Source organism: Nerophis lumbriciformis, linkage group LG22, assembly GCF_033978685.3.
Source record: "Nerophis lumbriciformis linkage group LG22, RoL_Nlum_v2.1, whole genome shotgun sequence".
Lineage (NCBI taxonomy): Eukaryota > Metazoa > Chordata > Actinopteri > Syngnathiformes > Syngnathidae > Nerophis > Nerophis lumbriciformis.
Window position 1 is genome coordinate 21,197,405 of NC_084569.2, and position 25,018 is coordinate 21,222,422.

At 40.3% G+C, this 25,018-nt stretch overlaps 1 protein-coding gene across 12 annotated transcripts in view; it reads left to right on the top strand.

Annotated features, from left to right (window-relative positions):
• cacna1aa (calcium channel, voltage-dependent, P/Q type, alpha 1A subunit, a) overlaps positions 1 to 23,176 on the top strand; it is a 271,996-nt gene extending 248,820 nt beyond the window's left edge. For 11 of the 12 annotated variants that reach the window (XM_072915681.1, XM_072915688.1, XM_072915690.1 and 8 more), the window contains 3 exons: positions 5,406 to 5,622; positions 11,609 to 11,880; positions 14,949 to 23,176. In XM_072915681.1, coding sequence (XP_072771782.1) covers positions 5,406 to 5,622; positions 11,609 to 11,880; positions 14,949 to 15,686 — 1,227 coding nt within the window. In that variant the 3' untranslated portion in view covers positions 15,687 to 23,176. The remainder of the gene's footprint in view (positions 1 to 5,405; positions 5,623 to 11,608; positions 11,881 to 14,948) is intronic. The other variant, XM_072915691.1, reaches the window with a different exon arrangement.
• Positions 23,177 to 25,018: the final 1,842 nt, after the last annotated feature.

A 25,018-nucleotide genomic window follows, 5' to 3' on the forward strand; every position in this document is an offset into this window, starting at 1 on the left:
CTAAACTCTTCCGGGACGCACAATATAAACAAACGCCATTGGTGGTTTTGCACCTAACATCCACTGTAATGATACAAAGTACAGGAGCGTACCCAGTCGATACTACTATGGTTACATCGATATTTTTTAGCATCACAAAATCTTATTTTATTTATTTGTTTTTTATATTATGTTTATAAACTCAGCAAATACTGTATGTCCCTGGACACACGAGGACTTTTGAATATGACCAATGTACGATACCAATGTAACTAGTAACTACTTGGTATCGGATTGATACTCAAATTTGTGGTATCATCCAAAACTAATGTAAAATATCAAACAACAGAAGAATGAGTGATTATTACATTTTAACAGAAGTGTAGATAGAACATGTTGAAACAGAAAATAAGCAGATATTAACAGTAAATGAACAAGTAGATTAATAATAAATTTTCTACCACTTGTCCTTAATTATTTTTGACAAAATAATAGAATGATAAATGACACAATATGTTACTGCATAAATCAACAGACTAAATTAGGAGCCTTTGTTTGTTTACTTACTACTAAAAGACAAGTTGTCTAATATGTTCACTATTTTATTTAAGGACAATAAAAAACATATGTTTAATGTACCCTAAGATTTTTTTGTTAAAATAAAGCCAATAATGACATTTTTTGTGGTCCCCTTTATTTAGAAAAGTACCGGAAAAAATGTTGGTACCGGTACCAAAATATTGGTATCGGGTCAACACTAGTCTACGTATTCTTCCACCGCACGCAAGTAAAAGTTGCATTAATGATTCATGCAAGTGTGTTTTCAACCACAAAACGTTTTAAAACCACCTGTGTCTTTAATTGACCAGCCTCCCTGCACTCCAGTAGTTTTCTACTTGTCTTCGTCATTTTATCGAGACCAATTTTACATCTACCTTGATATTCCTCGGCATGACCTCATCTGATGTCAGCTTCACAAGTCACCCGAGCATCTTGAGCTACTTGCCTTGGTGTAGCATGTCGCCTCGTCATCATCAATCACGCCAACTAACCGATGGGGTCTATCCTTCTGTCTCCATGTCTCCATGACAGTGTGCTTGTCTATAAGGGTGTTGTGTCTCCATGAATCTCCCAATGCTTGCATGCAAAACGATACTGATTCCGAAAAGTGTGTGCGGGTGTGCAATGAGGAGAGATGTAAAGACGAATGGCGCGTGAGTGGAAAATGTTAGGACTGTCAGTGCTACTCGTTGAAGGTCCGATAATCTGGTGCTTTTGTATGTACACTATGCGGACAACAGTATTTACACAGGTCGTGTAGCTGGGGCTGCATTGAAACAATGGAAGGATGGATGACGATCCTCTCAAATATTTCATTGTTAAAAGATTTTTTTGGGGTGGTATCCATGTCGTTTTTATGTTCAAGCATTCTTCAGTGCTTAGGAACCAGGGCTGTGTGCACTAAAGATTTTCTTAGTTGAATACGATTCGTTTGGTCTTGCCCTTTTGTTGGCAATTAGTCGAATCTATGGCAGTTTTAGGAGAAATAAACATCCATCCATCCATCCATTTTCTACCGCTTATTCCCTTCGGGGTCACGGGGGACGCTGGAGCCTATCTCAGCTACAATCGGGCGGAAGGCGGGGTACACCCTGGACAAGTCGCCACCTCATCGCAGGGCCAACACAGATAGACAGACAACATTCACACTCACATTCACACACTAGGGCCAATTTAGTGTTGCCAATCAACCTATCCCCAGGTGCATGTCTTTGGAGGTGGGAGGAAGCCGGAGTACCCGGAGGGAACCCACGCAGTCACGGGGAGGACATGCAAACTCCACACAGAAAGATCCTGAGCCCGGGATTGAACCCAAGACTACTCAGGACCTTCGTATTGTGAGGCAGATGCACTAACCCCTCTTCCACCGTGCTGCCCACGAGAAATAAACAGAGTAGTAGTAATGTACACTGACTTATAGCATTTATACGGGGAATATTCCAAAGTTAATTAAAGGTGCATGCACGCAGTCTTTTATTAAAGCGAAAAAGGCAAAGATCTCATCTCATAAAAAGCCACACTTTGTGAGGTTCTCGGCCCCGGCGCTCAGTGCCAAAAAGACATCAAACTTGACTAAATTGATTGATTGATTGAGACTTTTATTAGTAGATTGCACAGTACAGCGACTCATTCTGCTTTGGTACGGCGCAGACTAGCTGTGATACGCTCCCAATTGCTTCCCCGAGTTGCCGAGACACTTGGTCATGTTTTTGATTGATTGATTGATTGATTGATTGAAACTTTTATCAGTAGATTGCAAAAGAAGAGAATACATTATATGAAACAGTACAGTTTACACAGTACAGTACATATTCCGTACAATTGACCACTAAATGGTAACACCCGAATAAATTTTTCAACTTGTTTAATTCGTGGTAAATATATAAATAGAGCAGGGGTGTCGAACACGGTTACACTGAGGGCCACATCGCAGTATTGGCTACCCTAAGAGGGCCGCTTGTAACCGTGTATAATTTATGAAAATAAATGTAGAAGAATTCACCTCAATATAAAATTAATTGTTGTGCATTTGATTATTATATTTGTATAACATACACTGTAAAAAAAAAAAAAGATTTTTCAGTAAAAAAAACAAAAACTGGCAGCTGAGTCGCCATAACTTCACCGTAAAATGTACGATGGTTTTTACAGCACATTACTGTAAATGTTTTTTTTTTTTTACTGTAAAATCTATTGTAATTTATACAGTGTACAATTTGATGAATAACTTGCTTTAATATAACTCAAGCAGATGTTTATTTTGTTTTAATTTTTAAAAGTTTGAAATGAATGATAGTATTATATTTGTTGCATTATTAGATAATACAGTTTAACATATACTCAATAGCATGCAACACATGTGTTTCTCTTTGTCACAATGAAAATATTACATTTGGTAAATGATTAAAATGCTTTATTGACTCATATTATTTCAGGACTTTGGCGGGCCAAATCTGGCCCCCGGGCCTTGAGTTTGACACCAGTGAAATAGAGGAAGTTAAAAGGCGTAATAAAGTTTCTGTATGTGAACCTGAGGGAGGATCATTACCTTTTTCAAGAGGAGAATTACACCTCGCACTTTAATTACATTTCATTTTTTAGGACGTTTAATATCAGATGATTCGACTGCGAGGTTGATAGTCGAATCAGACTCCTACAAATTGAATCGTCCAATCTTCGACTATTTGAAGACAGCCTTAAGAATAAACTCCATCGACCACTTTTGGGAAGAACTACAGCAGATATTCAGTGACCTCACAAATATTCTTCTGCATGGGTGGAATCTTGTAGAAGGTCTTACCAAAAGCTATTACAACATAAAAAGGGGGACCATATTTGCTTCATTTTGACTAAGATGTAATGGCCATGTTTCCCAATAAATACTTGTGTCCGTATAGTGTCATTTATATTCCAACCTTTTGGCAAATCTTCGGCATCTCACACTGGCGCTGGCTGATGGACTTTACATACGGAAGTAGGGCACCGTTTGCTCTGTCCTGCTGCCCTCCCCCAGAGCATGGACCCTCACGCGGGTCAAGGACCAGCCTCTATGCCCCTGCATGGCTGGAGCAAAGCACGATGAACGGAGCAAGGAATGTTGGGAGTTTCCTGCGGCCTGCGAATGTTCCATGTTCAGGGGGGTTTATGAGTCGTGCAGATGCTGCAAGTCATACTGACCCTTGTACCCCTTCTTTACCAATTACAGAAGCATGGAAGGCATGGCTGTTTGCCATCATCTTTGAACATATTTGTATTTATGCACATTCCTGCCCTATAAGACTTTTCACAGTATTATGAATAACTACAGTCGTGGTCAAAAGTTTACATACACTTGTAAAGAACGTAAGTTTCCAATCATTTCTACAACTCTTATTTTTTTGTGATAGAGTGATTGGAGCACATACTTGTTGGTCACAAAAAAACATTTATGATGTTTGGTTCTTTTAGGAATTTATTATGGGTCTACTGAAAATGTGACCGAATCTGCTGGGTCAAAAGTATACATACAGCAATGTTAATATTTGGTTACATGTCCCTTGGCAAGTTTCACTGCAATAAGGCGCTTTTGATAGCCATCCACAAGCTTCTGGCAAGCTTCTGGTTGAATTTTGGACCACTCCTCCTGACAAAATTGGTGCAGTTCAGCTACATTTGTTGGTTTTCTGACATGGACTTGTTTCTTCAGCATTGTCCACATGTTCTCAATGGGGTTTAAGTCAGGACTTTGGGAAGGCCATTCTAAAACCTTAATTCTAGCCTGATTTAGCCATTCCTTTACCACTTTGACATGTGTTTGGGGTCATTGTCCTGTTGGAACACCCAACTGCGCCCAAGACCCAACCTTCGGGCTGATGATTTTAGGTTGTCCTGAAGAATTTGGAGGTAATTCCTCCAGAATGTCTTATCTTTGTCCATGTGATCAGCAGCAAACTTTAGACGAGCCTTAAGGTGTCGCTTCCGGAGCAAGGGCTTCCTTCTTGCACGGTAGCCTCTCAGTCCATGGCGATGCAAAACACGCTTGACTGTGGACACTGACACCTGTGTTCTAGCAGCTTCCAATTCATTGCAGACCTGCTTTTTGGTGGTTCTCGGTTGACTCTTGATCATCCTGACCAATTTTCTCTCAGCAGCAGGTGATAGCTTGCATTTTCTTCCTGATCGTGGCAGTGACAAAACTGTGCCATGCACTCTATAATTACGAACGATTGTCTGCACAGTTGCTCTTGGTACCTTAAGCTGCTTTGAAATGGCTCCAAGTGACTTTCCTGACTTGTTCAAGTCAATAATTCGTTTTTTCAGATCTGTGCTGAGTTCCTTTGACTTTCCCATTGTCGCGTTTGTAACCGAGTTTCATGACTGCATCACATGAGCCCTATTTAAATGGGCTCAGAGAAGTCAACAGGTGTCGTCAATCATAATCACTCACATGAAGTTAAGAGGCCGTGCAATGAAGCTAATTTGATTTGATTGTAACTTTTCTACATCACCAAAATTGATAATGTATGTTGTGTATGTATACTTTTGACCCAGTAGATTTGGTCACATTTTCAGTAGACCCATAATAAATTCATAAAAGAACCAAACTTCATGAATGTTTGTTGTGACCAACAAGTATGTGCTCCAATCACTCTTTCACAAAAAAACAAGAGTTGTAGAAATTATTGGAAACTCAAGACAGCCATGACATTATGTCCTTTACAAGTGTATGTAAACTTTTGACCACGACTGTATATGAGTATATCATTAGGTGTGTTTAACATAACTGAAAGAGAACTTGGCATGCATAGCTTCAAAGAACAAGTTCCAAGCAAATATGTGTGTACACACACATTGCAGCATGTGTTTCTCTTTGTTTCTCCTTTTAGACCATCAGTGACAACAGCCCCATGAAGCGCTCGGCCTCGTCTTTAGGTCACAGCAGGTCAGGCCGCAGCAGCAGAGACAAAGGAGGCCCAGATGTCTACAACATGGATCATGTCATACCGGAGGAAGGTCGAGCTCCAAGACACGGGCACAGGAGGAAAGAGCGCAGCCATCGTGCCTCCGAGAGGTCGCTGTGTCACTACACGGAGGCCGACACAGGTTGGAGGCACACAGAAACACAACCATGTTTACAAATGTCCCTATTCACACTTGGCCAGCGCAGCAGACCCGACAAATTCAAAGCAATTAGTTAACTTTTCTATGTGAATGCAACCAAATGACACCTTGGAAACAATTTAGCTGAGAATAAGTGCTTTCTTTTTTTTTTTTTTTTTTTTTTTCAAAGTATTTTTATTGTCAGTTTTCTTAATAGACTTAGACTTAGACTTAGACAAACTTTAATGATCCACAAGGGAAATTGTTCAACACAGTAGCTCAGTTACAATGATGGAAAGTGTAAGGAAGGAAAGGACAATGTAGGTATAAATAGACTAATATAGCGATAAAAAATCTAACATATATATGAATATATACATATGTGTACAGAATAATATATATACAGATATATTGTATTATGTCCATAACATACATACAATATATACCAATGATCATGTACAATATTACAGTATATACAGTATATGTGACAGCAGCAGCAAACATACAGGTAAAAGCCAGTAAATTAGAATATTTTGAAAAACTTGATTTATTTCAGTAATTGCATTCAAAAGGTGTAACTTGTACATTATATTTATTCATTGCACACAGACTGATGCATTCAAATGTTTATTTCATTTAATTTTGATGATTTGAAGTGGCAACAAATGAAAATCCAAAATTCCGTGTGTCACAAAATTAGAATATTACTTAAGGCTAATACAAAAAAGGGATTTTTAGAAATGTTGGCCAACTGAAAAGTATGAAAATGAAAAATATGAGCATGTACAATACTCAATACTTGGTTGGAGCTCCTTTTGCCTCAATTACTGCGTTAATGCGGCGTGGCATGGAGTCGATGAGTTTCTGGCACTGCTCAGGTGTTATGAGAGCCCAGGTTGCTCTGATAGTGGCCTTCAACTCTTCTGCGTTTTTGGGTCTGGCATTCTGCATCTTCCTTTTCACAATACCCCACAGATTTTCTATGGGGCTAAGGTCAGGGGAGTTGGCGGGCCAATTTAGAACAGAAATACCATGGTCCGTAAACCAGGCACGGGTAGATTTTGCGCTTGTGCAGGCGCCAAGTCCTGTTGGAACTTGAAATCTCCATCTCCATAGAGCAGGTCAGCAGCAGGAAGCATGAAGTGCTCTAAAACTTGCTGGTAGACGGCTGCGTTGACCCTGGATCTCAGGAAACAGAGTGGACCGACACCAGCAGATGACATGGCACCCCAAACCATCACTGATGGTGGAAACTTTACACTAGACTTCAGGCAACGTGGATCCTGTGCCTCTCCTGTCTTCCTCCAGACTCTGGGACCTCGATTTCCAAAGGAAATGCAAAATTTGCTTTCGTCAGAAAACATGACTTTGGACCACTCAGCAGCAGTCCAGCTCTTTTTTTCCTTAGCCCAGGTGAGACGCTTTTCGCGCTGTTTCTTGGTCAACAGTGGCTTGACACGAGGTATGCGGCAGTTGAAACCCATGTCTTTCAAGCGTCTCTTGGTAGTGGATCTTGAAGCACTGACTCCAGCAGCTGTCCACTCCTTCTGAATCTCCCCCACATTTTTGAATGGGTTTTTTTTCACAATCTTGACCAGGGCGCGGTGATCCCTATCGCTTGTACACTTTTTCTGACCACAGTTTTTCCTTCCCTTTGCCTCTCCATTAATGTGTTTGGACACAGAGCTCTGAGAACAGCCAGCCTCTTCAGCAATAACCTTTTGTGTCTTTCCCTCCTTGTGCAATGTGTCGATGGTTGCCTTTTGGACAGCTGTCAAATCTGAAGTCTTCCCCATGTTTGTGTAGGCTTCAGAACTGGACTGAGAGACCATTTAAAGCCCTTTGCAGGTGTTTTGAGTTAATCAGCTGATTAGTTTGTGGCACCAGGTGTCTTCAAAATGTAACCCTTACGCAATATTCTAATTTTGTGACACACGGAATTTTGGATTTTCATTTGTTGCCACTTCAAATCATCAAAATTAAATGAAATAAACATTTGAATGCATCAGTCTGTGTGCAATGAATAAATATAATGTACAAGTTACACCTTTTGAATGCAATTACTGAAATAAATCAAGTTTTTCAAAATATTCTAATTTACTGGCTTTTACCTGTATATACCTAATAAAGTAAATAAATAAAATATGAAAATAAAAATAATGAATGAAGAAGTTGTTTACACAGATTATCCATCCATCCATCCATCTTCTTCCGCTTATCCGAGGTCGGGTCGTGGGGGCAGCAGCCTAAGCAGGGAAGCCCAGACTTCCCTCTCCCCAGCCATTTCGTCCAGCTCTTCCCGGGGGATCCCGAGGCGTTCCCAGGCCAGCCCGGAGACATAGTCTTCCCAGCGTGTCCTGGGTCTTCCCCGTGGCCTCCTGCCGGTCGGACGTGCCCGAAACACCTCCCTAGGGAGGCGCTCGGGTGGCATCCTGACCAGATGCCCGAACCACCTCATCTGGCTCCTCTCGATGTGGAGGAGCAGCGGTTTTAGTTTGAGCTCCTCCTGAATGACAGAGCTTCTCACCCTATCTCTAAAGGAGAGCCCCGCCACCGGCGGAGGAAACTCATTTCGGCCGCTTGTACCCGTGATCGTGTCCTTTCAGTCATAACCCAAGGCTCATGACCATACGTGAGGATGGGAACGTAGATCGACAGGTAAATTGAGAGCTTTGCCTTCCGGCTCAGCTCCTTCTTCACCACAATGGATCGATACAGCGTCCGCATTACTGAAGACGCCGCACCGATCCGCCTGTCAACCTCACGATCCACTCTTCCCTCACTCGTGAACAAGACTTCGAGGTACTTGAACTCCTCCACTTGGGGCAAGATCTCCTCCCCAACCCAGAGATGGCACTCCACTCTTTAAAAACAAAATACATACAAAGAGGCTTACATATATCAGTTGAATGTCCACTTTCATCAATCACATCAATTATGCCAAGACAGGTACTTCTTGGGGGGGGTTGACTACAGTTTCAGGTATTCCAAGATAGGTCTCCACTAGAGATGTCCGATAAATGCTTTAAAATGTAATATCGGAAATTATCGGTGTCCTTTTTTTTTTTATTATCGGTATTGTTTTATTTGAAAAAATTTTATTAAATCAACATGAAAAACACAAGATGCACTTACAATTAGTGCACCAACCCAAAAAACCTCCCTCCCCCATTTACAGTCATTCACACAAAAGGGTTGTTTCTTTCTGTTATTAATATTCTGGTTCCTACATTATATATCAATATATATCAATACAGTCTGCAAGGGATACAGTCCGTAAGCACACATGATTGTGCGTGCTGCTGGTTCACTAATAGTACTAACCTTTAACAGTTAATTTTACTCATTTTTATTAATTACTAGTTTCCATGTAACTGTTTTTATATTGTTTTACTTTCTTTTTTTTAAGAAAATGTTTTTAATTTATTTATCTTATTTTATTTTATTAATTTTTTGGAAAAGGACCTTATCTTCACCATACCTGGTTGTCCAAATTAGGCATAATAATGTGTTAATTCCACGACTGTATATATCGGTATCGGTTGATATCAGTATCGGTAATTAAGAGTTGGACAATATCGGATATCGGCAAAAAAGCCATTATCGGACATCCCTAGTCTCCACACATCACGAAATGTATGTAAGTTACCAGAAATCTCATATCTCAGTTTTTCAATGTGGAGAATTTCCACTAGCTCCCTCAACCAGACTTCAAACTTAGGCGGTGAGTCAAATTTGCATACTCTCAAAATGCATCTCTTTATGACCATACCATAGGTCACCACTGTGCTAACATTTCGACCCATCTTGTCTAAAGTGTTAGAAAATGCCAAGCAAAGCAGTTTCAGGGTCAGGATCGAGATTTACCTTAAGTACATGAGAATACCACCTGAAAATCGAACTCCAGAAATCTTTAATCTCAGGGCATAGTCAAAATTGGTGTGCAAGTGTGCCATCTGATCTCTTGCATCTTTCACACAAAGGGGAAGTTTGGGGAAAGATTGTATGCAACTTAACCTTCGAGTAGTGTAACCTGTGTATAACTTTGAACTGAATCAATTGTAACAGAAGCATTGACTGAGCAATGGTGAATATCATTTAACGCTTCCCATATCTCATATCTCATAGCTGAGAATAAGTGCTTTCAATTGGGTTCACAAGTGGCTTATCTTGTACATTTGTAACACAAAGTAGTCCAAGGTTACTTAATCCTGCATGTTTACAAGCACAACAAATTCTGTCGGAACTGTCTTTTTAAAATGCATTTTGATAAATCACATTGCGCGTGTTGTATAATTATTTGCATTTTCTCCTCACAGTATGGGTGGCATTTTGATGGTCAGAATATATTTAGCAAAATAATGAAGACGCACACACAAAATGAATTGCCTGCCTTATTCTGCTCACTTAACAATCTATTTTTCACACGTTTAGTAGATCAGCTTTGCGTGTGCTATCAAGTTTGCACGTGTTTTAGTACATGCAAACCTTTCGCAGTAAATTTAGGCATGCGCTTATAAATTTGAGTGTGATGTAAGGATAATCATGACATCGCTTAATGCCGCAATCAAATTTAAAGCACAATGAATCATCCCGGGAGTTCTTTTTGTTTGGGTCTGAAAAGGCAATTATAACTTGACACTCTTTATTTTTACAAGGGGTCATTCAACAATTACGTACGCATTTTTCTCCAGGATTTTGACCCCAACCCACGTACGCAAAATTTACTATACAATTGATGGTACTTAATTGTGCGCATTTCCCCCCCAGGATTTTGACCCCCAACCCCCTTTGAAAATGATGCCTTGAAAGTTGACGTGTCACTCGTGACGTGTCACTCGTTTTGTACTGTATACCAGTGCAAAAAATATGCTGAACGAACATTTGCAATACCGCGAACTGCCGGGTAACGCTAAAAACGTAGTAGGTACGTGACTTACCCGGCGGTAATTCTAGGCATGCGCTAATTATTTTGCGAAACGAGTTTGACCCTGCGGTAAATCGAGGCATGCGCATACTACATACCCGGCGGCAATTCAAGAAAATACGGTACATAATGTTGGATATAGAGAACATACAAATCCTTTATTTATTGAATCAAACATGCTGAAATTCCACGACATAGTGCATTTGCAAACAGCTAAAATTATACACAAAGCAAACTATAATATGCTACCCAAGAATATACAACAATTCTTCTCTACAAAAGAGGAGAAATATAATCTTAGAGAAAAATGTAATTTAAAACATTTGTATGCACGTACAACACTTAAGACCTTCAGTATATCAGTATGTGGAGTTAAATTATGGAATGGGTTAAGCAAAACAATCAAACAATGTACTAATATGATCCACTTCAAGAAACTCTTCAAACTTAAAGTGTTTACAAAGTACAAAGAAGAAGAACCATGATGAACATTCTGAATTTATTTCATCCATCCATTAATTCATTCTCAAAATAATCTTACTCATCTCTTCATATGAAATATAACTTACTTCACCAATTATGATTTATTTATTTATTTTTATTCAGATTAACTATGGAGTATATTGTGAATAAATTGAGAACAGGAAGTGAACAAAAGTTTTAGCAACTGTTATGTAAAAGAAAAGGGGTAGGATTAAATAAGCTCTGCTTCTTCCTACTCCTTTTCGAACATGTTGAAAAGAGAAACTGGAAATTGTGATGTACCATGTTGTATGCTTGCATGTTCGAAATAAACTCAAACTCAACTCAAGCAAAAGCAAAACTGCTATACTTTTTTGTTGGTTCAGTTTTTGGTTACATTTTTATTTCTTCAACAAAGACTTCAGTTTGTTTACGGTAGACAATATGTGGGGAAAAAACCGAACAGTAACCCTTTATCCATGTAAATGTTCCATAGATTGCTTATTTGGTCACTGGCCTCTTTGTAAATTCATCAATAATTTGTGCATACTCGAGCTATATATTTGCAGTATTTAAGTCCACCATCTTGTTTCGGCACAGACATTAACACAACCACCCAGTCAGGTGACCTGATGTCCAAGGACCGGGATCGAGACCGAGACCGCGGTCGCTCCAAAGACCGCAAACACCATCACCACCATCATCACCATCACGGTTCCGTGGACAAAGAACGGTACGCCGCCGAGCGAGGAGGCGACTACGGCCGCAAACACTCCCGCGACAGAGAGCCCGACCGGGAGAGGGAGCGAGAAAGGGACCAGCGCTGGTCGCGATCCCCCAGCGAGGGTCGTGACTGCATGACGCACAGACAGGTGGGCTTTTGGGTTATTTGACAACGGTAATATATTGTTGAACGATCATGTGCATGTACATACTGAAAACATGCAAACACAAGTAACCATTTGTTTATGAGCTGTATCATTGTTTACTTGTATTTGTGTGTCCAGTCACAACATTAGGCGCAGGTCCAAATACATTATTGGATCTATTTTTATTGTGTAGCTAATGTTGTGACGGGTGAATGTACGTTCCATACAGATAATATTCAGATTATTCAACATATATATGAAAAACCCAACAAATATGCATTACTATGTATATTTGTGCACTGGAATGCTCTCCCCTCTCCCCTCACTCCCAATGCATTTTCCAACATACTTTGTTTTTAAACAGAACAAAATGATTTACACCCTTTAACAATTATTTTTCAGATTTTACATCCAGTAAAGGATAAAAAAATATGTACTGTATACAAACCCTGTTTCCATATGAGTTGGGAAATTGTGTTAGATGTAAATATAAACGGAATACAATGATTTGCGAATCATTTTCAACCCATATTCAATTGAATATGCTACAAAGACAACATATTTGATGTTCAAACTGATAAACATTTTTTTTTTTGCAAATAATCATTAACTTTAGAATTTGATGCCAGCAACACGTGACAAAGAAGTTGGGAAAGGTGGCAATAAATACTGATAAAGTTGAGGAATGCTCATCAAACACTTATTTGGAACATCCCACAGATGAACAGGCAAATTGGGAACAGGTGGGTGCCATGATTGGGTATAAAAGTAGATTCCATGAAATGCTCAGTCATTCACAAACAAGGATGCGTGAGCAAATTGTTGAACAGTTTAAGAAAAACCTTTCTCAACCAGTTATTGCAAGGAATTTAGGGATTTCAGCATCTACGGTCCGTAACATCATCAAAGGGTTCAGAGAATCTGGAGAAATCACTGCACGTAAGCAGCTAAGCCCGTGACCTTCGATCCCTCAGGCTGTACTGCATCAACAAGCGACATCAGTGTGTAAAGGATATCACCACATGGGCTCAGGAACACTTCAGAAACCCACTGTCAGTAACTACAGTTGGTCACTACATTTGTAAGTGCAAGTTAAAACTCTCCTATGCAAGGCGAAAACCATTTATCAACAACACCCAGAAACGCCGTCGACTTCACTGGACCTGAGCTCATCTAAGATGGACTGATACAAAGTGGAAAAGTGTTCTGTGGTCTGACGAGTCCACATTTCAAATTTTTTTGGGAAACTGTGGACGTCGTGTCCCCCGGACCAAAGAGGAAAAGAACCATCCGGATTGTTATGGGCGCAAAGTTGAAAAGCCAGCATGTGTGATGGTATGGGGGTGTATTAGTGCCCAAGACATGGGTAACTTACACATCTGTGAAGGTGCCATTAATGCTGAAAGGTACATACAGGTTTTGGAGCAACATGTTGCCATCCAAGCAACGTTACCATGGATGCACGCCCCTGCTTATTTCAGCAAGACAATGCCAAGCCACGTGTTCATCAACGTGGCATCATACTAAAAGAGTGCGGGTACTAGACTGGCCTGCCTGTAGTCCAGACCTGTCTCCCATTGAAAATGTGTGGCGCATTATGAAGCCTAAAATACCACAACGGAAACCCCCGGACTGTTGAACAACTTAAGCTGTACATCAAGCAGGAATGGGACAGAATTCCACCTGAGAAGCTTAAAAAATGTGTCTCCTCAGTTCCCAAACGTTTACTGAGGGTTGTTAAAAGGAAAGGCCATGTAACACAGTGGTGAACATGCCCTTTCCCAACTACTTTGGCACGTGTTGCAGCCATGAAATTCTAAGTTAATTATTATTTGTAGTGCATTCAATTGAATATGGGTTGAAAAGGATTTGCAAATCATTGTATTCCGTTTATATTTACATCTAACACAATTTCCCAACTCATATGGAAACGGGGTTTGTATTTATATTTATTTAACTAACTTTAGTTAGCATTTGGTTACTTAAGTTGTTGGTTTTAGTTCTGAGTTACATTTTTGTGTCAGGTGAAAGATTGATAAGTGGCTGATCCCTAGACCTAATAAGTATTGATTGCAAGCCGTATACAGTGGAACCTCAATTTACGAACTTAATTGGTTCTTGGACACGGTCCATAAATAGAAAAGTTTGGATATTGAAGCGAATTTCTACATAAGGAACAATGTAAACATTAATAATGTTTTCCATCGTCATCGAAAGTTCACATTTTTGCAAACTTCGAACACAATATAATGCGCTCAACAGTCCTCATATCCAGCCGCCCTGCAAACACGCACACACATTGTCACTAGGCCTGTGGTGCACTCACAGTTTGAAACTACAAAACTTAAGCAGCCAGGACGCTACAATGATTAGGAATAAAAAATAAAATCCACTTTAGCTTGTTGGTTAATCTTCTTGGCATGCAGCGAAGTGAGGAGGGAAGTGTTGACAACGCTGTGGATAGTTCCTGGATGTTTCAAACCACACATCGCTTGCCCGTTGCTTTCTTTTGGCTCATGTGGATCCAGCAAAAATGCTGTAAAAAGGCTAAAGAAGCAACAACACCGCTCTGTTGACTGAATGAGCACCGGAAATCGATCAACCCGCCCACAACGGCACAAAATGGCTGCACTGCAAGCACGCAATGGGTGATTGAAACGGCCGTACACTAAGACAAAGTTCGTACAACAAAGCAAATTTTTATTTGGTCTGTGATTGATGAATGGAAAAGTTCGTATCATGCGGGGTTCATAAATCAAGGTTCCACTGTATAGAGTTTATGGATATATTTTATGCATGGTTCAACTTCTACTGCTCCAGAAATCAACCCTTTCTCCTCCTCTCCTTGTCTTCTCTCCTCTGCATGGCACATGGTTGATTTGTCATCATTTTCATCCTCATCCTCCGCACTGATACGTTCCCTACTTTCGTGATCACGTGTGCTTTTATTGTGCCCTGGCTTTTCCGTCTTCATCTTCTCCTCCTTGTCGCTTCTCATCGTCCATCCTTGACTTCTGTCGCTGACTTTGTGGTTCGTGCTTTTTATTTGCCTTATTTCACTTTTCGTGTAGGGCAGTAGTTCGGTCAGTGGAAGTCCTGTTCCATCGACCTCCGGGACTAGCACGCCACGCCGGGGCCGCCGCCAGTTGCCTCAGACGCCTGCGACGCCCCGCCCCCATGTTACGTACTCCCCCGTAGTCCGTAAGGCCGTGCCCTCACAACCCGCCGGGCCGCAGGGACGGGCCCCGGCCCCGGCCCCGGCACCCCGGCGGTTATCTCCCGATCCCCCCCAAGGCCAGGTTCCTCTTGCTGGCGTCCCGATGACTCACCATGGCGCGCCCCGCCAGGGTCATCACCCCCCGCTTCGCTGGGGGGACACAGGTGGAGGCTCCATAGAAGGGGACGGCTGCTTTTATAACCAAAATTACGCGCCCACACATGAACCAGTCAGCAACCCCCACCCACATCCCTTAGCGAGCCACACACTGCCGCCTCCTCCCCAACCACAGCCACACCCTGTAAACAACCCGCACCCTCACCCTTTGCCGCCTCACCCGCAGCCAAACCGTATCTCACCTCGGACCGTCCACCACGCACCCCCTTCTACTGTCCCTCTTCAGGGCCAAGTGCAGCCCTCTGCCCAGCGCCGTCTTCCCAATGGCTATCGCTCTTCATCGCCCTCCACACATCTCCAAGGACCCCAACATAGTGGGCCTCACAAGGTCCCGCCCCCGGGGGCACACCCTAGAGGACCCCGCAAGGGCCTGCATGAACCCTATGGGGAGAAGCAGCAGGACGACTGGTGCTAGCCTCCGGGGATGTGGGAGTGACGGAATGCAGTACTTTTATAAACACTTGGAATGTTCCGGAAATGCTGGTCTTGCTGAGGCATCTGAATGAAAGAATTAAATATTTCCCCCAAAATATAGAAGAGGTACCAAACTTCATCACTTGACAAACTCACACTTACTTTTAAGGATGCAAGAAGTAGGGGCGATCGACACTTATGCTTCGGTGTCTTAAATTCTGCCTCTGGTCAAGCGCTACAGCCACTTACAAGATGTCAAGAGTTGCGACTCAATTAAAAAAGCAAAATAAATAAAAAAAAACAGACAAAATATTTTTTTTTTTGCTTCCTAAAGCTAACTTATGTTAGCTCGGAAGAAAAGGAAGTCAATTCCAAGCCTCCCAGCCACCTGTTGAATATTGATGAGTTTTATCATCTGTGTTTTTAAATAAAAACAACAACAAAAAACTTCCGGAAGTGGGTGGGACGGACAGAACGGGATGATGTTTACCCTTGAAGTCCTTAACCCCCACCCGGGGAACAATACACACCACACCATCCTCTCAGTGGCGATGAAGGGTTGAACCACCGAACCAGATTTCTGCAGCATTTCTTCTTCTTCTTCTTCTTCTTCTTCTTGGATACACTGAGGCTTGAATCTTCTGTTGCACCCCCCCCACACAGATTTTTTAAGACTTGTAAACCTGTGCAATCCTGCATGAATGATTGAAAAAAAAGAAAAGAAAAAAGAAATGACAATATTAGCATTAATGAGAATCTACTGTATGTAGGAAGGAGGAGGTCATTCTCTCCTTCCTTCTTGTTGTAGCCTGTAGGTTTCTCTCCCTTTTTTTTCTATACCGACATTTTTGTTCCCCCCTCCCCCACATGACATTCCTCTTTTTATAACCTCATTTTCACTCCGGTGACAGGAAGTCATAGACAGAAGTGATGTGTGTCGTCGTACGTGACAAAATGACTTTTGGCTTGCTCGTCTCTCTATGTTGTGTGCCAAATGCCTGCCACTCATAACAGATGGAAATGCACTTCTTCTCTTTCTTTTGGCGGCGATGATCTTCGAAAGATCAACTGGGAAAGCAGGGTAAACGCGGACAAGCGTGACGTTAGCGGAAACATTTTCCGAGGTCTTCCAGAGGGAAAGAGACCGGTGGGAAGGTGAAGAAAGGAGAGAAACGCTTTGTTTTCTTTGACCATAACAGGGGAGAACATAAACAAACTAACTCTGGGTTGCACCTCTTACCCATTGCATTGTGGGAGATGATCTTGGGTGGTCATTGGTGGATTGCGGTTATTTGAATAGAGGCGTTATTAGAACAATAACGTTGATTTATGGTTGGCATGTCGAACGTCGGCCAAGGCTGCCCTTTTGTCACCGACTCTGTTCGTCGTTTGGACAGACTTTCTAGAAGAAGAAGTTGTCCAGTTTAGCAGTTTTGGGTTGGGGTTGAGGTCTTGAGGGGTGGAGAAATTCAAGTATTTTGGAGTCTTGGTTACAATTGAGAGAAGTCAAGAGTGTGCGATCGACAAACGCAGGGATTTTTGTGGACTTAAACAAGATTTTGTTTGTGTCCCCATTTCGGTCTTTAAGGCCCCTTCTACACTAAGCCGGCATAGTAGGCTTAGTTATCCAGGGTAGATCCCACCTAACCTTACCCTTGTCCACACACGCACAATGGTCGTTTAAGACGCGACCTAGTACGCATGCGCTGAAAATGCGCACGTCATAGTCACCTCCAGTGTTGCTTTGTGTCCAAGTTGTTAAAGGGGAACATTATCACAATTTCAGAAGGGTTAAAACCATTAAAAATCAGTTCCCAGTGGCTTATTTTATTTTTCGAAGTTTTTTTCTAAATTTTACCCATCACGCAATATCCCTAAAAAAAGCTTCAAAGTGCCTGATTTTAACCATCGTTATATACACCCGTCCATTTTCCTGTGACGTCACACAGTGATGCCAATACAAACAAACATGGCGGATAGAACAGCAAGGTATAGCGACATTAGCTCGGATTCAGACTCGGATTTCAGCGGCTTAAGCAATTCAACCGATTACGCATGTATTGAAACGGATGGTTGTAGTGTGGAGGCAGGTAGCGAAAACGAAATTGAAGAAGAAACTGAAGCTATTGAGCCATATCGGTTTGAACCGTATGCAAGCGAAACCGACGAAAACGACACGACAGCCAGCGACACGGGAGAAAGCGAGGACGAATTCGGCGATCGCCTTCTAATCAACGATTGGTATGTGTTTGTTTGGCATTAAAGGAAACTAACAACTATGAACTAGGTTTACAGCATACGAAATACATTTGGCAACAACATGCACTTTGAGAGTGCAGACAGCCCATTTCAGGCGCGCTAAGAACATATATTTTTCCACGATTTCAGCACTCAGGTTAACCATACCTAAATAGACACAAAACACTGCATTACACAAGACTACCCGAATGTCTTTGAGTACCTTGAAGGTAGAAAAGCGCTATACAAGTATAACCCATTTACTCGAATGATTGAAAAAAATAAATGTTTTTAAGCTAAATTATTGGTAAACACAGTTTATGTATAATAATTTACGTAAAACCGCGAGTAATTAATACATTTTCATCAATTAATATATTCTGTAGACATACCCTCATCCGCTCTCTTTTCCTGAAAGCTGATCTGTCCAGTTTTGGAGTTGATGTCAGCAGGCCAGGGAAGCTAGGGTCTTTATTGTTGGAAATGCATCTGCTTTGAGTGTCGCAGGATATCCACACATTCTTGCCATCTCTTTCGTAGCATAGCTTTCGTCGGTAAAGTGTGCGGAACAAACGACTGACCATTTCGTCGGCTTTCCCCACACCCTCGTATTTTGAACAAATTTCGTCCAATTTCTTGCCACTTTCGCATCTTTGGGCCACTGATGCAACTTGAATCCGTCCCTGTTCGTGTTGTTACACCCTCCGACAACACACCGACGAAAATGAGAAAATGGCGGATTGCTTCCCGATGTGACGAAAGTGAATAATAGAAAGGCGTTTAATTCGCCAAAATTCACCCATTTAGAGTTCGGAAATCGGTTAAAAATATATGGTCTTTTTTCTGCAACATCAAGGTATATATTGACGCTTACATAGGTCTGGTGATAATGTTCCCCTTTAAATTAAATGTAACTTATCTGAACAATGTCCAATGTTGTGGTATTTCAATTAACTGGAATCCAGTGTGCTGTGGGGCCCTATTGTAGTGAATTACACCTGAGCCATCATAAATTAATCAAATCTTTAATGGACATGTGAAAGTAAACAATGTGACAAAGAACATTTTACAACAATCAATCTAGGGATCTAGATATCTGGTCAGGACACTCCTCACTCTTTTGCCTTCACCTTCATTGTCCGTTCGTTTTTGGTGACTTTATATACTCTGTACCTAGACGTTGAGTCCGCGACATACATGGCGGACAATAACTGATACAGTCTGCTTTGCCAGTCCAAATGCATTCGCTGTTTTCCGTAGTCTTCCCTCGACGGCCAGGTAATACAAAGCACACACTACCTTTTTCATCACATCCACGGGAGCCCTCATTCTTGTTGTCTCCCCTTCGACAAATGGACAAAGTTTTTCGGTAAGTAGAATCACAGCTGACCCGGACATTCGAAAGTTCTCTTGCCGTCTGAGATGTGTAGTATCCGTAATAGCTGCAATCGCGCGTTTCCTTCACTTAAGGCAGTGGTTCTCAACCTTTTTTCAGTGATGTACACCCTGTGAACATTTTTTTAATTCAAGTACCCCCTAATCAGAGCAAAGCATTTTTGGTTGAAAAAAAGAGATGAAGTAAAAAACAGCACTATGTCATCAGTTTCTGATTTATTAAATTGTAAAACAATGCAAAATATTGCTCTCATTTGTAGTGGTCTTTCTTGAACTATTTGGAAAAAAAGATATAAAAATAACTGAAAACTTGTTGAAAAATAAACAAGTGATTCAATTATAAATAAAGATTTCTACACATAGAAGTCATCATCAACTTAAAGTGCCCTCTTTGGGGATTGTAATAGAGATCCATCTGGATTTGTGAACTTAATTCTAAACATTTCTTCACAAAAAAATAAATCTTTAACATCAATATTTATGGAACATGTCCACAAAAAATCTAGCTGTCAACACTGAATATTGCATTGTAATGAATGGAATAGCCTAATTGATTTGATGTTCAGTTTATGAACTTACATTCATATTTTCTTGAAGTATTATTCAATAAATATATTTATAAAGGATTTTTGAATTGTTGCTATTTTTAGAATATTTTAAAAAAATCTCATGTACCCCTTGGCATACCTTAAAGTACCCCCAGGGGTACGTGTACCCCCATTTGAGAACCACTGACTTAAGGTATTCATGTGGGATTTCCACAAGCGTCTGTACATGTAGAAGAAGGAGAAACACGGGCATGTCTGGATGGCTCGCCTCCATCTTTCTAGTGGTTAGCTCCGGTTGTTATGAAGCAGGCTGTGGCGCGTTCTTTCTGATGTCACTTCCTGTTCTGACTTCACTTCCTCTCCGAACTCAGTTTGTAAACGATCAATGAGTGCATACAAAGCTAAGAGCCGGAGATTCAAGAAATACACGGCGCACTTACTAATTATCCAAGGAGGGGGACCTTAAATGATACTTTATTGTAGCTGACACGGGGCTTAGGCTAAATAATGATTAGTTTAAGGAGTTATCCGGCTTAATGTAGACAGGGCCTAACATTACTTGTGTGACACGTCAAGGCAGGGCTATTCAACTGGCCGTTCGGCCCGACCATACCGACCCACCAGTTCATTGAAAACTTGGGAGACTAACATTTTTGAAGTATATTCCTAAAAATACCAGCGTTCCTGTTGTATAGAGAAACTTAGACCACTGTAAACTCATTGGCAGATACTTGAATTGAAATGTTTAACCTTTATAGCAAACCTAAAACACTTGGGTCCAAACTTTGGATTTACATATATAACTGAGGCGTTCCTCAAGGCACCCCTTTCAATCCTCTCCTTTTTGGCAGTTACACATTTCTTTCGTAATGTGAGTCGAGTCATGTAACTAAGGTGTTGCTGTAGCTTGTTTACTTTAGTCGCCATCGGTTCAACTTCTTTACTTATACTAGTGGTGTTCCTCAAGGTTCTATTTTAGGACCTCTCTTTTTCATCGTTTGGGCTATTCAACTGGTTCAAAAACTTGTGAGAGGCTCACATTTTTGTAGCCGATTCTTAAAAACACGAGCTGGTCTTTGACTAGCAGAAGGTCCTTAAAAACAGCAGAGCACTTTTGTAGCTCTGACAAAATAAACGGACCAAAATCAAATGTCTACTGTACTGTAGAGGACGCTAGTTCTCCGGAATATAAAGAGTAAGAGTAAAAGGGACAAGTTCGGTGTCCCGGTCCTTAGCTTTCTAGAAAAGTTAGCAGCTTGTAAAGGTGACTATGTGGGTGTTATTTCATGTCTATAGGGCTATTTCTTGACAACTACAACTCAGTTCAATTAATTAGTCATGTGTTTATACTCCAGATAAAAAAAGTTTATATGAAATGGTAAAGGGGGAAAACAAAGTTTAATATCTCTTACCACAGCTTAAACGTTAATTGAAAAGTAAACAAAACACAATAATTGGGCAAAAACTATGAAAAAAAAAAAATGTTTTCACACATTATATCGTTAGAGGAAAGGTTCAGCTACAATATGAATTTAAATAGTAAGGTCGTGTTAGAAATACAACTGTAAATCATTTGAAGCGATGCTGAAGTAGCGATTATCTCGACGGGCTTTTGCCCTAAACTAAACTACAATGATTACAAAAAGTATGTTTACTCACCCTACAATAAAAGTTGAATTGAGACAAAGTATAATTGTGCCCATGAAGTTATTCAGCCCATCAAAGCAGAACAAGCAAACACCTGCAGAGCACGACCACCACTAATGAAGTGACTGGTCGCCATAATTATGCCCTGGCGCAGTTTGCAGTAATGTGGTCATAGTCTGACCTACTGAAACTGCTGTCCCTGCGACGTGAGCATGGATAGGTGTCGTTTGCAAGTCTAGCCGAGGTCAGTCAGTCACTCCTCCAGTATTAGTCAACCCTTAAACAAAAGATGTCCAAGCCTTCTTATGGTCCAAGAAAACGCTCACATGTAAATATTTAATTTCTTTCTGTGTGTGCCTCAAACTAACACCTTCTTTTGGTCTCACGCTTACAATTTTTTTTTTTTTTTTTTTTTTTTTACTTTTACCTGGAGACCGATCACATGTTGACCAGAGAATGCACTGAGAAAAATAGCAAAGACAAAAAAAGAATTGCCTATCAGTGTCTTTCCAACCTCAGCGGAATGTCACAAGTATTTTTTCGCAACACTTTCAGATAACACACAAGCTATGTAGCCAATGCTTCTTTTCTCTGTGTGTGTGTGTGTGTGTGTGTGTGTGTGTGTGTGTGTGTGTGTGTGTGTGTGTGTGTGTGTGTGTGTGTGTGTGTGTGTGTGTGTGTGTGTGTGTGTGTGTGTGTGTGTGTGTGTGTGTGTGTGTACAGTTGTATTTCTATCTTTGTGCAGCACATTCCACTTTTTTTTATTCTGAGGTCCATTTGTCTTTGCGTGAATATTGTGAGGGAGGAGGTCTTGTTGTGTGATGTGTGAATGAGGCATGCACACGTCTGATCATGCGCTGTTTTTTTTGTGTGTGTGTGTGTCTATGCTGCAGTAAAATCCACACTAATTAACCACACACACACACACACACACACACACACACATCGTCTGCAAAAAGCAACATATAAGCCGCAAACGCGAAGGAAAAAAAACGGTTTTGTTTATGGTTTTTTAATACACACACACACACAAAGGTGAAAAAATATCTAGCTCAAGAACTGCATGTGCTATGTGCATGCCACACTGTGGGTTATACAGTCATCTTCAGGACATAAAAGAAAAACAGACTGATGAATTAATAGATATGAAAAGAAGAAAAGATGTATAAATAGATGTTTAAAAAAAAAAAAAAAAAGCAACCTTTCTTTTTTTCCTTCTATTTTTGAGAACAAAAATACTGCAAAAAAAGACCAAAAAAAAAAAAAAGAGACTTTGGCGAGAGTCTATTTTTGATTTTTGTCCTCTGTGACATGGGCTTGAGGCACAACACAACCATGTAGAGAAATGACAACAAATGTACACAAGTGCAGATCTGATGATGATGATGTGTTTTGTCGATATCGTTTGTGCAGCGGGAGGGGGGATCGGGGAGGGGGGTCAAATTGGATGTTATTAAAGATCTCTATTCTCTCACTCCTTCCTTTTCTCTCTCTATCCAAGCTGTCTCTTCTCACACTCTTAACTGTCGCCACTCTCGACTTGTCTCACCATATTTCTACCAGTGCATTTTGTAATTTCAAACAGAACTCTTCATAAAGAAGACGAATAAATAATAATAAAAACATTAAAAAAAACACACACAAAAAAACAAGAGAGAATGCACACTCCTTTGTCTTGTCGTCATTTCTGGGTCAATTTGATGAGAGTCCATCTTTCCAAGAAACCTTCATTGTTTTTACTTTAAACTTCCCATTAAAAAAAAAAAAAAAAACTAAAATTTTTTTGGATGTGTAAAAATGAGTGCAATAAAAAAAATAATTATCAAATTTGTTGTAATTTTCTAAAAATAGTATTGTACTTTTTACAAGAATAAAAAATGATATTATTGTATAATTCACAACATTGGTACTAGTAGCTTTACAAATATTTTCTCATTTTATGGCTTTAATGTTAATCAGTTAAAAAAAGATAACTTTTTTTCCTCCTGCCCCAAAAGAACAACTCATATTATGACTTTATGTTTGCAATATTCCTATTTTCTTCACAAGTTATAAATAGAGATGGCTACCAAATTCCAAGTCCCTGGGTACAACTGGGTATCGATTTACGTAAAATCAAACAGTGCCATATTTAGATACCTCTGTGACATCGAGTTGCAGACTTGCACCTGACGGGGAAATAAGCAGCCGGACTGCCTTTAAGTAATGTTACAATTTTCCATGCCAACAGCAAGAGACATGCTACCAATTAGCGTTAGCAATTTTACATGGCGATTTCAACACCTCCAAATTTGGTAATAAAAACTACAACTAAGATGCACGTTACAATCACACAGCTGGTGTTGTAAATGCAATACTTACAGTATAAACACTTTGTAGGACTCAACAAAAGAAAAGACTGGCACATTCAAGTTAATTGCAAAGACTACTTCCTGGCTGAAGCAACACGCTGTAGTCCAGAGCAGTCTATAGAAAGACAACTCGGTTTCAGATGATCTCCTAAACCGGGGGTCCCCAAACTACGGCCCGCCAGCGTCCAAACTCCGGCCCGCGGGAAGTCCCAAGTTAAAAAAAACAAAAAACGTTTATTTTTTATTTTTTTTATCTGTCCTTTCCAACCGCTCGTTTCTCTGTGTCTTCTAAATCATATTGTCTAAAAATGTGTTTTCCCATCGATAGCGTGACATCAATATATATATATATATATATATATATATATATATATATATATATATATATATATATATATATATATATATATGGGACAAGTGGTAGAAAATTGATGGAGATATATATATATATATATATATATATATATATATATATATATATATATGTATGTGTGGGGAAAAAAATCACAAGACTATTTCATCTCTACAGGCCTGTTTCATGAGGGGGGTACCCTCAATCGTCAGGAGATATATATATATATATATATATATACAGCCCGGCCCTCTGCAAAATTTCTTTAACCCAATGCGGTCCCCGAGTCAAAAAGTTTGGCCCTTCACAGGACTACAGGACATCAACTCTGAAACCAAGTTGTCCACACTCTCACTATACACATTACTGCCATCTAATGTCTTGCAATTGCAACTGCATGCAAAGTATAAAACTTGCAAATGAGAAAGAAAACAAGACATAACTGCACAGCAAAGCTCAGTGTTAAATGTAAAATAAAATAAATATGTATAAAAAATGTATTAAAAAAATTCAAATTTGAACAGGTACCAGAAATTAGTACCGTATGTGTGTGAAAGATACCCATCCCTAAATTTGACCCCAAAAAAACTTAATTTCCAACTTATTTTTTTCATTCAGAGTCAGATTTATTGGCCAAGTGTGACACACAAGGAATTTGACTTGGTCGACTCTGTTCTTTTTGTTCAGTGCAAGAAACAACGAAAAACAACTACGAGCGAGCACAGTACCTCAAGCATTATTATACTTTTTTGACTAATACTACAACTTAGTTCTTATAATTGTGTTCTACAAGCGGTAGGAA